This window comes from Choloepus didactylus, chromosome 9 (assembly GCF_015220235.1).
Source record: "Choloepus didactylus isolate mChoDid1 chromosome 9, mChoDid1.pri, whole genome shotgun sequence".
In the NCBI taxonomy this organism is placed as follows: Eukaryota; Metazoa; Chordata; class Mammalia; order Pilosa; family Megalonychidae; genus Choloepus; species Choloepus didactylus.
In genome coordinates this window covers 93,809,826-93,826,188 of record NC_051315.1, presented here as the reverse complement: position 1 = coordinate 93,826,188, position 16,363 = coordinate 93,809,826, and the positions used below count along the sequence as shown (strand labels likewise).

Genomic DNA, 16,363 nt, shown 5'->3' with positions numbered 1-16,363 from the left:
TTTTCTGACTTGTATTTTTACCACTTTTTAGAGTTCTGTGGAGAAAAGTCCTTTCCTTCTTTATCAGGGAATGTTGCTATTTGTAGGCAAATTTTAAAAACTTACTGGCATTACATATTATTTGAATTTCAGGTATAGCTGTGATTCTCATTGGGCTTTTTCTGAGGAAGCAGGTGGTATTTCTTTATGTTATTTAAATTAGTCTCATTTGAAAACGTGGTAAATTGGAAGAAAAAACTATTTGCTAGTAGCATACATAAAGTTGGAGTCTCCCTGCTTAAAACAAATTGCTCTAAAAGAATAATTTCTATTTTTTACTCTTAATGTAGCCTTTTGATTTGCTTTTATTAAAACGAGAAAACAAAACAAAAACAACTAGTCATAAAGGAATTGTTCGTATGTTTTCTCAGGTGTTAGAAAACACAAAGCCTCCTAATTCTTTATTCCTGTTGTTTACTCTCTATCAGAATGAGAACATGGCTTAAAGTTTTATAGAAATAATCTTTATTTCACAGTCTACTTTCTGAACTTTGTGGGTATTTGCTTTCTTTAGAGTTAGGAAAAAGCTGTTTTTTAAAGATATAAAAATCTAAACCAAACAAAGGTAATATTTTAACAGGAATGCATGTAGGAAATTCTTGACTTATATGTGGTTATATAAAAATGTTTGAGACTTTTTAAACGTTATCCCTTAAAATTTATCCCTTCAGTTTATTAATTTAGAAGTTAAAAGTTTATTGTTCATGGTTTATTTGATTATTAGATTATCATCATTGAAATTATATTTCCTTTGGATTCATTTTGTTAAACATTTATATAACAGTTACATAAAGTTTTTGTTACATGTACTAGTTTTGGTAGTGTGTGTGTTTATATTAAATTTAATTCATTTTTTATAAACAGTGTCTCAATCATACAGCTAATTCATTAGGAATATACATTTGTTTAGGATAAGATTTTTCTCTTCTGGCTAGATATTGCTGAAAGGATATCTCACTTTAGTGAAATAAACCAAAATATTTGGCAATGAAACATTATGCCTCACTATTGAATTTTATTATTGGTTGACTGGGACTCCTAAAATTGTCTCTCATCAAAATTGCTAGTCATGCATTCTTAAATAATATTAAGTAGAAGGAGCAACTTATAAGAATAATATAATGTTTATATGAGGTAGTATTTTGTGACTTTCTTCTAACAATTGGTAAGAACGCCCTTAAAAAGTCACCACTAAATACCATTTGATGCTTGTATTGTAAGCATTTGTACACAAAGTAGAAACAGTGATGCTAATTCTTCTGAACAAGAAATCAAAGGAACTGGATCACCAGCTATTTATCTATTTATTGTAGTTATCTTTTGTTCTATGTGGTGTATTTATTTATTTTATTAAGTATTCTAATTACAGACTTCTCACTTGCACAGGAATAGTGCTTCTAAATTCCTAAATGTTTTGAGTACCTGCTACATGTCACACACTGTGCTAGGCACCAGGAATTATTCCCTTTAAGAAAATCAAAAGCCATTGTTAAATTTGTTTGTTTACTAATAAAGAACAAATTAGGGAATATGTATATGCCCTTTGGGATCCTTGAGTAGAATGAGAAATTTTTCATTGTAATCTATCCTGTTAAGCCAAAAGTTCTTTTTGTGTGTTTAGTAGATAAATTTGGTTGCTATTCTTTTTAGTAAACAATGTTGTTAGACAGCCTAGAGTAAGTTTCAATGGATTTTCCTTACTATATTAGAGAGCTTTTGTTTGACTTTTTCATACACCTTTAAATCACACAAGGATGAACTATTTCATTCCAAATGTTTAATTATTAACCTACTGTATTTACCCTCCTGGTAGGAGGAGTAAGGGTAATCCTTCAGTTGACTCCCCGATCTTGCAAAATTTTGGACTTGATAAGTCACAGGTATAACTTTTTTGTTTTGCCTATCTATGCTGTACCTAAATTTCCATTTATGAACTGTTTTAGGAAAAGCCTTTTCCTCTTAAAACTATTTTTTTTCCTGATATTCTTAGTAGCAATCTATGTAAATATTCCTAAAAGTGTTCAATAACAAAACTTGCATCTTTTTAACATTCTCCCCAGGGATGTCATAGTGTACCTTGTATTAAAGGCGGTGTTTTTGATACCTTTTTTTTCCCTGCCCCCTCTTCTGCTATGATTAATTTTATAAAAGCAGCTGAGGATTATTTTTAAATACCATGGATAAACAGCACTCAAACAAAGCTACTTGGTATAAGGAACTGTATTTTAAGTACCATGTCTGATTAATTTAGTACTCATTTTAATTAATGTGTTCAATATGTTATCAAGAAAGGATACCTTTAAGTTGGAGGGGAAGAGGCCTTCTGCTGTTTTAAATTCATTAAGCATGCAAATAGTGATGGATCTTAAACATTCTTTTTATTCTTTGCTTATTGTGTAAGAGATTGTATTTTTATATTTACTTTTTAATGTGTGTATATTTTAGCCTCTTGTAGAAGAAGCAGTTCCTCATCTTCACAGCCCACCAACCACAAGCACCTCAGCCCTGAACAGCTTGGTGGTCTCTTGTGCATCAGCTGTTGGTGTGAGAGTGGCTGCTACATATGAAGCTGGGGCCTTGTCTCTTAAGAAAGTTATGAATTTTTATAGTACAGCCCCTTGTGAAACTGGAGCACAGGCAGGCCCTGGTTCCACAGGCCCTGAAGGTCTGAAAGATAGCAGAGAAGAACAGGTTAAACAGGAATCAATGCAAGGAAAGAAAAGTTCAAGTCTTGTGGATATCAGGGAAGAGGAATCAGAAGGAGGCAGCCGAAGACTCTCCCTGCCTGGATTGCTGTCACAAGGTAAGGAAGTAGCCAGATTTTTTGAATTGAATTTTGGTGAATCCAAGATGCTCCTGACATCACAAGCTATATTATAATAAATTAGTTTTCCTAGTTATTAAGGCTGACAAATTCAAGTGTCAAATTTTACTTAATTTTGGCCATTTTAGTAGTTTAAAAAGAAAGTTACATACTTCTTTGCTTCAGAAATACCTACATAACTTTTTATTCTGCTTATAAACCTTATTTATTATGAACCTTACTTATTTTGTTGTTCTGGAATATAGCAGTAGCCTCCCCATTTCCTAGTTGGGGCCCATATTCCAGATAGATGAGTTTGTAGATAAGTGACCATTGGATAACTGAGGAATTACTCTACTTGGCCTGAAAGAGGAGGTTTTTCTAGCATCCCTACATGATTTATGCATCAGCTTCAGTAAGAAAAGACTTTATTTCCTAAAGCCATTAGCAATAAATGTTTAAGAGTATGAGGATTATGCAGTTGGTCATTCCACATTTCTCAATCAGTTCGGCAATCTCAGTCATCTAGGCTTTTGATTCTCAAAATGTGGTCTGCAGACCAGCAGCATCAACGGCACCCAGGAGTTGTTAAAAACGCACAATCTTAAGTGCCATTCCAAACTTATTGAATGAAAATATGCATTATAACAAGATCCTCAGGTGATTAGTACACATGTTAAAGTTTGAGAAGCATAGCATCAGATCAGGAGTTGGAAAACTTTTTTTGTCAAGGATTAAAGAGAAATATGTTATGATTTAGGGACCATGCAGTCTCTGTTATAACTATTCAATTGTGCTGTTGTCATAGAAGAGCAGGCGTAAACAAAAAATGAGCAAGGCTATGTTCCAATAAAACCTTATATATAAAAATAGGTCATGGGCTGTATTTGACCATGGGCTGGAGTTTGCCAACCCCTGGTTTACACCATTTTGTACAAAACTCCAAAGTTAGGAATCCTAGACTGTACTAAAACATACTTTTTCTGCTCTGCTCCTGTTCCCTGCTTTGCTTCTTGTCCTAATTACTTATTGCACTCTCTTGTGCCGTAGAACACTTCTCTTATCCTGCCCGCTAATTCTCATTGCACTAGATTTTCATTTATGCAGATAAAACCTTTAGTCCTGATAAATTTAAATATATGTATGTAGTATATGTGTATGCATATGTATGTGCATGTGTGTATATATCTTATGTAAGAAGGCCCATGGGTTCTGATAAGTCTGGTGGAGAATCTTGAACCAAAATTTTGTTATTCTGAAATGTCCTTTAGCATTTTAAGTGTAAATATATTTGAGATCTTCTGGAACCACCATGAATATGGAATATTGATTTTTATCATGTCATTAGACTAGATAAAATAAGCAATCCAACTAACAGATTTATTTCCTAAGTTGTACGTAGTTACCTAAATTTTTGTAGAATATTTTCACTGTACATACAATATTACACTGTATTCTTTTCCCCTCTCTCTTTTAAAATTATTTGGAATACATCCTTGCAGAAACATCAGTGGGTTTATTTGAGTCATAATATGCATACAAATGGATAGTACACCCACCAGAAAAGATGTTGATCTTAGCCAGTGATGGTCACTTTATTGTGGTTCACAAGTTAAATGACTGAGTGACCAAGTCTACCTTAGTGACATTTGATGATTTTCTGAAAAACATATACTGCCACTAAATTGGTGTACAAGATTTACATAGTGTTGTATGCTGTTCTAGTTTGCTAATGCTGCTGGAATGCAAAACACCAGAAATGGATTGGCTTTTATAAAAGGGGGTTTATTTGGTTGCACAGTTACAGTCTTAAGGCCATAAAGTGTCCAAGGTAAGGCATCAACAACCAGGTACCTTCACTGGAGGATGGCCGGTGGCATCCGGAAAAGCTCTGTTAGCTGGCAAGGCACGTGGCCAGCGTCTGCTCCAAATTCTGGTTTCAAAATGGCTTTCTCCTAGGACATTCCTCTCTAGCCTTCAGCTCCTCAAAAATGTCACTCTTAGTTGCTCTTGGGGTGTTTGTTCTCTCTTAGCTTCTCTGGAGCAAAAGTCTGCTTTCAAAAGCTGTCTCCAAAATGTCTCTGTAAGTTGAAGCTCCTCTCTCAGTTCCAGTGTATTCTTCAAAGTTTCCCTCTTGGCTGTAGCTCCTCTTCAAAATGTCACTCTCAGCTTCACTGAGTTCCTTTTGTTTGTCAGCTCATTTATATGACTCCGGTGATTTAATTTAGATGCACCCTGAATGGGTGGGATAACACCTCCATGGAAATTATCCAGTCAGAGTCATCACCCACAGTTGGATGGGGCACATCTCCAGAGAAACACTCAAAAGAATTACAATCTAATCAACACTGATACCTCTGCTCTCACAAGATTACATCAAAGATAATGGCATTTTGGGGAACATAATACATTCAAACTGGCACATATGCCTTTGTTGTAATTTTGAACACTATAAAAAGATGGTCGCATTCTTTTAAAAAATTAAGTTCTCTATAAAATAATTTTAAATATGTATAGAAAATACAAATGTTTTTATTTTAGTACTTCTCTTTTATAATCTGTTTCCCACCATAGAAATTCTGTAATTTTATGTCTAAAATGAATCCTTTATTATAGTTATTTATAATACATTTGAACTTAGAACTTGATTAGCTTGGAAAGGCTAGGTTTTTAATTCTGCTTTGAAATGAGACAAATGTATTTGTCAGCTTTAATGTAGTATTTTAAGCATATTCTTTAGAATACAAGTTCTATAAGATAGCAGTAGAAAAGAATTCTGTGGCCAAACGTTTAGACAAATTTAAACAGGGCTCTTCAGCAAACTAATGTGTATGTGAATCTCTACCAGGGAAGTGGTAGGAGGGTAGACTGTAGTATGCAGCTTTTACCAAACTCAGTTGACTAATAAATCCCCTTTCTGCAGAGAACCCATAGAATATGCTTCAAAAATACCATGTTAGTGTATTTCTTTGAAAATTAGCAGTTTATCAAAATATCTTCTTTTCCTACCCTCCTCCCTCACCCCTACTTCTTCAACCCACTCCCATTTTGTTTTCAGTTTCCCCCAGGCTCTTAAGAAAAGCTGCACGGGTGAAAACGCGGACTGTGGTTCTGACACCTACCTACAGTGGAGAAGCAGATGCACTCCTCCCTTCTCTAAGAACAGAGGTGTGGACCTGGGGGAAAGGGAAGGAAGGGCAGCTGGGGCATGGTGATGTTCTGCCTAGGTAAGTGCTACCTGTATTTACTGAGAAATTGGCTTAAACAAGTAACCTTTCTCCTGTCACCGAAGTCTAGCAGGAAAGATTCTGTGGAGGTCTCTCTCTCTCTTTTTTTTGTTTTAAATATACAAAAATCAATTTTATTTCTATATACTAGCAATTAGAATTTGAAACAAATAAATTTTTAAAATGTCCATTTATAATAACATCAAAAATAAAATACTTAGGAATAAATTTAAGGAAATATGTGTAAGACTTATACACTACTATAAAATATTGCTGAGAGAAATCCAAGAAGGCCTAAATACATGGAAAGGTATATCATGTTCACTGACTGGAGGACTCAGTATTGTTACGATGTCAGTTGCTCTTCAATTGACAAATAATTTCAATCCAGAATACCAACATGCTTTCTTAGAGAAACTGACAAGCTGATTTTAAAATTTATGTGGAATTGCAAAGGATCTAGAAGAGCCAAAACAACTTTTTAAATGAAGAACATATTTGGAGGACTTATACTATCTGATTTCAATACTTACTGTTAAAGCTACAATAATTAAGACAGTGTAGATTTGACATTAGGATACATATATAGTTCAGTGGAAAAGAATAGAGTCTGGAATTAGACCTACATTTCCGTAGTCAATTAACTTTTTTTTAAATTCAATTTTATTGAGATATATTCACATACCATACAGTCATCCAAAGTGTACAATCAGTTGTTCACAGTACCATCATATAGTTGTTCATTCATTACCCCAATCTATTTTTTGAACATTTTCCTTGTACCAGAAAAAGTGAAAATAAGAATAAAAAATAAAAGTAAAGAACACCCAAAACACCCCCACCCAACCCAATTTTCATTTAGTTTTTTGTCCCCATTTTTCAACTCATCCATCCACACACTGGATAAAGGGAGTGTGATCCATAAGGCTTTCGCAATCACAGTGTCATCTCCTGTAAGCTGCATTGCTGTACAATCGTCTTCAAGAGTCAAGGCTACTGGGTTGCAGTTTGATAGTTTCAGGTATTTACTTTCTAGCTATTCCAGTGCATTAAAACCTAAAAAGGATTATCTGTATAGTGCATAAGAATGCCCACCAGAGTGACCTCTCGACTCCATTTGAAATCTCTTAGCCACTGAAACTTTATTTCGTTTCATTTCACATCCCCCTTTTGGTCAAGAAGATGTTCTCAATCCCATGATGTCAGGTCCGGATTCATCCCCGGGAGTCATATCCCATGTTGCCAGGGCGATTTACACCCCTGGGAGTCAGATCCCACATAGAGGGAGGGCAGTGAGTTCACCCACTGAGTTGCTTAGCTAGAGAGAGGGCCACATCTGAGCAACAAAGAGCTACTTAGGGGAAGACTCTTAGGAACAATTATAAGCAGGTTTAGCCTCTCCTTTGCAGTGAGGGGCTTCATAAGGCAAGTCCTGTGATAGAGGGCTCAGCTCTGTGGAGGTCTCTCTTTTTTTTTTTAACATTCATTTTATTGAGATATAGTCACATACCATGCAGTCATACAAAACAAATCATACATTCGATTGTTCACAGTACCATTACATAGTTGTGCATTCATCACCAAAATCAATCCCTGACACCTTCATTACCACAAACACAAAAATAACAAGAATAATAATTAAAGTGAAAAAGAGCAATTAAAGTAAAAAGAACACTGGGTGCCTTTGTTTGTTTGTTTTTTTCCTTCCCCCATTTTTCTACTCATCCATCCATAAACTAGACAGAGGGGAGTGTGGTCCCATGGCTTTCCCAATCCCATTGTCACCCCTCATAAGCTACATGTTTATACAATCGTCTTCAAGATTCATGGATTCTGGGTTGTAGTTTGATAGTTTCAAGTATGTACTGCCAGCTACCCCAATTCATTAGAACCTAAAAACGGTTGTCTATATTGTGTGTAAGAGTGCCCACCAGAGTGACCTCTCGGCTCCTTTTGGAATCTCTCTGCCACTGAAGCTTATTTCATTTCCTTTCATTTCCCCCTTTTGGTCAAGAAGATGTTCTCCATCCCACCATGCCGGGTCTACATTCCTCCCCAGGAGTCATATTCCACGTTGCCAGGGAGATTCAGTCCCCTGGGTATCTGATCCCACGTAGTGGGGAGGGCAGTGATTTCATCTTTCAAATTGGCTTAGCTAGAGAGAGAGGGCCGCTTCTGAGCAACAAAGAGGCATTCAGGAGGAGGCTCTTAGGCACAATTTAGGGAGGCCTAGCAGCAGACTTTGCAGCAACAGTCTTTCCAAGGGCAAGTCCTGTGTTAGAGGGCTGAACCCATCAAACCACCAGTCCCCTATGTCTGTGAGCACATTAGCAACCATCGAGGTGGGGCAGGCCAATACCCCTGCATTCTTGTGGAGGTCTATTAATGTCAGTTTCCTCCTGGAGGAAATCTGGTCCCTTCTAGCACCAGACTATTGTGCCTCATTAGTTCTGATAAAAAGCTGTCGCCTTAGTCTTAAATTTGTTCCTAACAATAAAAGACTTAAGTATCCATTGTACACCTTTCCATTTCTTCTTAGGTGTATAATCATCTTGATATATAGAAAAGGGTGTTGGAAATAAGATGGTATTTCACTGAAACACTTGAATGGCTCAAATTTTTAACTTAAAAAAGAGTGAGCAGGTGTGTTTTTTTTTGTGTTTTTTAAATCTTGAAAGATGTCTCTGTTGCCACTGTCAGAATAACTATAACTGAAACATTAAACTATGTCCACATATATCAGGGAAAAACTGTCATTTTGTTTAAGAGGCATTTTTATGATATTAACAAATTAAATATCTGAAATTTGTAGGTGAAGTTTAGATATACCTAAAGCAGTTAGTTAGTGTAAGTATCTATTCCTAGCAGAGTGAAGTCATCAATGGAATTTTAAAAAATTACTTCTAACTCTCTCCTGTGGTTAATATTTCATTGTGTCCTCAGTTGACTCCCTGCAAACTGAAACCATTTGTCATTTATGATTCTTGACAGATTCTGAATTCTGGGGTTTAGTGATGATAAAAAAGGTTTAAATTAAAACCATCTAAAATTATTAGAATTTTAGGAGAAGATTGAACATATATTCAACATTTTTACCTTAATGTTTTCTTTTGAAATATTTACTTTTATTTGAAAGCACTGATTCCACAACTTGAGAAAGGCTATGATTCTTGCTGAGAATACTTCTTACTTTAAGTTTGTATGTAAATGTGTATGTTTTTCTTTAGGCTCCAGCCACTGTGTGTAAAATGTCTGGATGGTAAAGAAGTAATTCATCTGGAAGCAGGTGGTCACCATTCTCTTGCACTTACTGCAAAATCCCAGGTAGGAGGCAAACTATTAAATGCTGACATTGTTTTCATGGATGTTCAACTCTCAGCAAGATTAGATCATCATTTACTGATTATCCCATTATATGCCAGGGTAACAATACCATAACTCATTTGATCTTTTCCAATGTTTTACATGGTGTTTATTCCCATTTTAAAGTTGAGAAAGTAAGGTTACAAGAATTATGTAATTTGTCTAAAGTCCACACTTGGTAGTAAACTTGGATTTAAACACTTATCTGCCTGACTGTGAAGCTTTCTGTCATGCTTTCATCTAAAAATAGAAGTAAAATTTTTCCAGGGTATTGGTGAATTTTTATTTGTTCTTAGATGAAGAAAATCCATAATTAATAAGACATTAAAAAAAGAAAACATAAGACGTTTTTCTTTTAAAATTTTGGGAACTGAAAGTGACCTTCAGAATCACATAAACCATGCTAGATACATAAGCTATCTTAAAAAAAGTAGTTGTTTTTAAGTTATTCTTATATATATTCTGGTAAGGATTCTCCATCAAACTCTTATGTTTTTTGGGAAGCTAATAAAGAATTCTATACCCTTTAAATATTTATTCTGGGAGAATAAACATGGGAGGTAAGCATGTAAATTTTGAAAAAAGAACAGAAGGGAAGGATAAGCATTAGCCTTATAAAATAGCTTATAAAACTCCAGACTAGTTAGTGAAATAGAAATATGCCTGTAGACTAGAAGTAGACCCAAGTATATATGAGAATTCAATATATGGTAAACATGACATTCGAATCAATTGGGGAAACAAGAAGGAATATTTGGTGACTGTTGTTGGACCCACTGGCTTCTCATTTGCAGAAGAAAAAAAAAATAACCTTACATATTCCACTTCCAGATCAATTAGAGATGCATGTGTTAAAAAATGAAAACTTTCATGTATTAGAACAAATTTAGGTTATTTTTTCATTAACCATAGACATAGAAAAGGAAATGACATCAAAAGCAGAAATTAGAAAGTAATGATACATCTGTCTACATAAAAATTCGGCAGTCCTGAACAGCAAAAACGCCACAAACAAAATTAACAAACTGGGAAAAAATATTTGCAGCATATATGGTAGACAAAGTGTTGCTACTATGGTACGTAAAGAAAAGTTGTCAAAAGATTTATATTCCATTCATAAAAGAAGAAATAAAAATAGCCAACAACAAATGAAAAAAATGGTCAACCAAAATGCAAAACAAATTTAAATTATAACAACAATGAAATAATTTCCCACCTATCAGATTTGCAAGAATTGTACTTCATACTTGGTGTCAGTGAGGATGTGGGGAAGAGGGTACACAACGTTGCTTGCAGGAATGCAAATTGGATCTTTCTGGAAGGCATTTTGTCAGTGTGTAGTAGCAAAAATAAAAATGTGCATATTTATTGATCCAGAATTCTTTGCCTAGGAATTTATTCTAAGGGAAATATTTATATTTCCTTATATTTTTATTCAAATATTTATATTCAAATATTTATATTCATATTTATATTTGTATTCACAAATATTTATATTCAAGGATTTTTAATACCATTTTTTAATATTAAAGAATTGGAAAGAGCATACTAATACATATGCTTGCTTCAGTAGATGATTGAAGTATGCCTATAGTGGAATTATATATAGTTATATAAAATGATGTATACCTATACTTACTGACATACAAAATGTCATGACTACCATTAAGTGTAAAAAAGCAGGTCACAAAGCAGCCTTTATGGTACAGTCCTGTTTTGCACTTTACATTTTGTGTATATGGTATATCTATCTTGGAGACACTCAGATTTATAGAAGGCTATATATGTGTGTTCCCAAAACAAAATAGTGGTTGTCTCTAAGTGGTCAGTTCGTCAGTGGTTTTCACTTTATTTATATTTTTTTGTACTGTCACAATCTTGGAACGGTGACCATGAATGACTTTGATCAGAATAAGCTAAGCCATTTTCATTACACATAGTCATTATATTGTCTGTAATGGAACCTAGATACTGTGTTGTTTTCCTACAATGACTCTTCATATATGAAAAGCTTTCCAGTTGTTCATAGTACTCTTATCTGTAGATTAAGAAATCATGATTACTTTTGTTATATAGCATCTATCTTATTTTTTTTCATCCCTTTCTTTGTAAGAGGCAGTATAAAATAATTCTTAGGGTTAAATCCTGGCTCTTTGCCACTTAAAAATTTGTGACCTTGGTTAAGTTAAGCTATCTGGACCAGTTTCCTTATCTGTTTCCAAAAAAGAGGACTGTTTTGATGATTAAACATTAATTAATGTACTGAAAGTATTAAGAACATTGCCTGGCTGGTAGTAAGCACCTGAAAAGCTACCGTCTTTTGCTATTAGTCTGTGTACTGTTAGCCTTCTTAAGTGTTGGTAGCCTTCTTCTTAGCCTACCCTATCTGCTTATTATCCTCTGGTTTTGTTTAAAACTGAATTTTCTTAATATCTGTTATTTTAAGGAGTGGAAAGACTAATATAAGTAATTTATGTATAACTGGGTATGTGTGTGTGTATAAAGTTCAGAGTTGATATGCAATATCAGATTCACAACTCTTACTTTCCTGTGGTTTTCTGATAGGTTTACTCATGGGGGAGCAATACCTTTGGTCAACTTGGGCATTCTGATTTTCCAACAACAGTTCCCCGTCTTGCAAAGGTACTTTTATGAACTTGATAACTTTTACAGCAACTTATTCCAGAATTGTGAGCTATAACACTTTGTATTTTAAAAAATTAGGGAAATTGTATATTTGTAATTTATAGTTGATTTGATGTTCTTAAAAAGTTTTTTTAAAGCACAAAGCCACTTGTTTTCAAGTTGAATGTTCTTTTTTTTTGATATGTTAGTTTATATTTCTTTACTTCTTAGTGTCCACTATTCATTAAATATTCACAGTATTTTTAAAATGTAAAAAATGAAAAAGTTCTTTCTTTTAAAACATGAATGTTTCTAGGACTGTGATGTTGACACCTGAGCTTTACACTACCAAATGATGTCTACTGTTTGTCTTCTCACTTAAGTTTGACTTTTACATAATGTTATTTGTTATGTTTTTTTGCATACATAGTAATAAAGCCTTTTTGTAAGCCTTTTAATTTTCTTTAGCTGAGCTAAAAGTATAGGTAGTTTTTTCACTGATATAAGAACTGATTTCACATATGTGAACTGTTCATATGATTGTTATTCAGAAATTGGCAGTTTCTAGTCCGTTTGAAGCAATTCTGGAGCAGTCAGTGTTTCTCAATCTTTTCTTCTGCCCAGATACTCTGAGGTAATTCCAAATTTGCTTCCATAGTATTGGCTCCTTATGCAAGGGTTGAGAGTGCAAGTTTACATGGTGAAAGAATTAACAGAATGGAGTGTGGAGTTCATACATATATAGTTTGATTCTGATATCTCCCCTTTTCAAGACAGGCTCCCTCCATTGATAGTAATAGAGACTGAAAAAAGTAACCTTGGTTTCAGAAGCATAATTCAAATGCAAGCTGCAGCTAATAAATATTGCAGTAATTCATATATTCAACATGTGCTGTGCACCATTACTGTTTAAGACTTATGGGGATAGCACATATTAACAAATTAAGTTCCCTTCAGTGAACTTAATTTTACTGGGAAGAAAAAAACTTAAACCCTAGGTGACAATTACTACTTCTAGGTCTAATCTAATAAAACATTTCATTAGTAAGCTATTTAGTTTCTTATATATTGTCAGAAAAAAAGATATAGTAAATTATTGTTCCTTGTTTTTCATTTATTTGAATAAAATAGAAAATTAACTTATTTATACTAAGAAAAATTTATAGTGTAGCATGGATCTCTGGAAATAAATTTTTATCAGTACAGGAGTCATGCTGAATCTGGGGCGAGAGGCTTGGGGCAGTAGTTTCCAAAAAAATTTTTCACAGCAGAACCCTTTCTTCAAATGAAATATTATGAGGAATCCCAATATATAAAGCAGATAGACATGGAACTTATTTGGTTGAGGGATGGAGACCAATGCAGAGCTCTTGGACCTGCCTTTCTGTGGTGGGTCCTGAATCCTAAGGTTTGAAAAACATGGGTCTAAGGGCAGTGGTTCTTAAAATCTTGCATACATCAGAATTACCTGGAGGTCATGTTAAAACAGATTGTTGGGCCTCACCCCTGCTAGCTCTGGGGACGAGAGTGCATTTCAAGCAGTTCCCAGGTAATTGCTACCGTTCTCTGGGACCACTCTTTGAGAACTATTGGTCTAGAGGATCCATGTAGATAGGTTTCTCATGGGTTCTGCCAGTTTCAACATCCGTAAGGTGACACAGTCAAGTCACACCAGAGAGGTTGTGAGTTCCAAGTGGAAGACTGAATTTTAGCACCCAAAGGTTTAGTATGGCCAGAATGGAATTGGCCTATTAGATGTTTTTCTTTTACCTTGAATGGGGATAGACAAAGGCAGCCATGTGTGTCCTCCTTGCCAGACTAGTAGGGGCTCTAGAAGTTTCTGGAAAAGTTCTCTGGGGAATTCTAAAAATAATAAAAAATACAGATATGTGTTTTTTTTTCCCTTTTTAAATTCCAATTTTTAGAAAAGCAATCCAATTCTAAATTGAAAAGCTGAATAAGAGATTCCTTCTTACTCCTGCATCTGTTCTGCATTTGTTAGGTACATTGTTGGGTGAGTTTTGCTCTCTGGAATATTACTTGCTTTGTACCATGCCTGTTAAAGCAACTAGCATTTAAGATCCTGTGGGCCTGAAGTTTTGACTGCTTTCAGTTTTAACAGATAGTACCTTGCTATCATTGCAGGTAGGCAGTGAAAATGGAGTCTGGAGTATAGCTGCAGGCCAGGATTATTCCCTGTTTTTAGTGGACACAGAAGACTTCCATGCCTGGGTTATATACAGGGTCGACAGGATCCTACAGAAGGTGACAACCTTCCAGGGAGTCACAGTGATACTAAGACTCCAGTACTTCTTTCCTGTAGTAAGGTAAACAGAAATTGGATCCTAAAGCCCATATTCTATAAAACATGAGAAATCTGTTATTTTTTATTTTATTTGTGTGTATGTGTCTCTAACCTTATTAAAAATGCACCAACCCCCTCATTTCTTATCTCCTTTTTCTGCCTTATTTCTCTCCACAGTGCGTATCACCATCTAGCACACTATATAATTTACTTATTTATTTTCTGTCCTCTTTAACGATAACATAAGATTCACGAGGGTAGGGATTTTAGGCTCTTTCATTCACTGTTGTTTCCTCATAGTATGTACTTTATAAATATTTGTTGAATTAACACCCTCAAGTAAGAATACTGAAAAAGCACATTTCACAGTGAAGTTTCCTGCCTGCGTTCATGGAACTCTCAGAGGTGAATTAGAATAGAAATAGAGTAGGTGTCAGGCACCAGACAAGCTGGTGGCAGACCTGACAGACCACCAACAGTGCTCTCTTTCCCACTGCTTTCCTTCTTCTTTTAGCCGTTCATTTATTTACTACTGTTTACTCCTTCTTTTCGTTTGTAAATCTAAATTTCTCTCCTTTCCTACTTCCTTTCCCTTTTTCATAAATTTATGCTGTGGTTATCTTTCCCACTAAAGTACCTTTAGTAACCCACATCCTCAAAGTGACATTCCACAAAGAAGTTAATCCTCAAAGCAGTACATTCTGGATTTCATACTTTCATTGAATAATACATCCTATGGACTATTTTTTATTCTTTTTGTGTTTATGACCAAGAATATAAGCTGTGAGTTTATAAGGACATGATCGTTCTTGCTACAGGTAACGCACACCAAGATTTGGCTCTTGAACTCAGTTATTCCAGGCATGTGGTTGTTGCCCCTGGCTCTACATTTCCCATGAAAGATTCTGCAGTCTAGGTAAAAGATGAAGTAGCCTGACAGAAGGGCTGAGGCTCTGATATGTGACTTTGGTTACCACGGAATGCTAATAGTCTGTCGGGTCTGCAGCTTGGCTCCCTTGTTTAATAAGGATATGTGAATAAAGACATTGAAAATTTTTGTTCAGTGGTATCACTGGTAAATGACAAAAAGACCCCTTAAAGAAAATCACTTTCACATTTACTTTTAGGAGGGAAGACAGTGTCTAGACCCTTGATAATTTAAAATGCAGTAGAAGGATCTTCTCTGCTCTGTCTTAATCTAGATCCTCTAGACTAATCATGCAAAAGAGGATCTTGAGACATATATCCAATGATATGGATATATGATCCCAAATATATCCATTTGGGATCAGTATGTTCATGATCCCAAATATCTGTACTGTGAAATAAAAAATATCTTGGAGATAAATTTTAAAAGTATGTGTGTATATATGTATACATATATAGACACACATACATATATGTATATATATATATATATACACACATACCCTGATATACAATGATGTGCTGGTTAACCAGCTCCTAAAAAATAGAAAAGCTCTGATCTGTAGTGTTTGCCACTTTTCTTGGTACTTTCACTATGGCCAGTTTTGAGCTACTAATGATTTAATAACTGGCTTGCAAAATTCCTAAATATATAGCAGTCAGCTCTCATCAACTTGTGTGAACTGGCTCCAGTACACCAAATTGATGCTAAAAAATTGTATTTTATCTTTGATGTTTTGCTTCTTATCTGTTTCAGCTCGGGTACATAAGCGGAATGACAGCAGGAAAAGATAACTGCCTAGTGTTAGTGGACAAAAACATTATGGGATATATTGCCAGCCTCCATGAGTTGGCTACTACAGAAAGACGGTTCTATTCAAAACTGAGTGATATCAAATCTCAGATTCTCAGACCTCTTCTTAGTTTAGGTAAGCAGAGCCTTGCCCCTGTCCCCTAATAATCTGGTCTCTTATTTTATCTGTTCTCTCTGTGTCACTAATAAAGAAAACCATTTGAGTTTTGGTTTTCTCCTTTCCATTCTCTTCTTTTTGTACACAGGCAGTCAACAACTTA

At 34.9% G+C, this 16,363-nt stretch overlaps 1 protein-coding gene across 1 annotated transcript in view; it reads left to right on the top strand.

Annotated features, from left to right (window-relative positions):
• The window catches only part of ALS2 (alsin Rho guanine nucleotide exchange factor ALS2), an 84,036-nt gene that overhangs the window by 25,605 nt on the left and 42,068 nt on the right, over positions 1-16,363 (top strand). Inside the window, 7 exon segments of the mRNA XM_037849205.1 lie at positions 2,485-2,842; positions 5,901-6,069; positions 9,297-9,393; positions 11,998-12,075; positions 14,203-14,296; positions 14,299-14,384; positions 16,047-16,218. Of these exon segments, the coding sequence (XP_037705133.1) occupies positions 2,485-2,842; positions 5,901-6,069; positions 9,297-9,393; positions 11,998-12,075; positions 14,203-14,296; positions 14,299-14,384; positions 16,047-16,218 (1,054 nt within the window).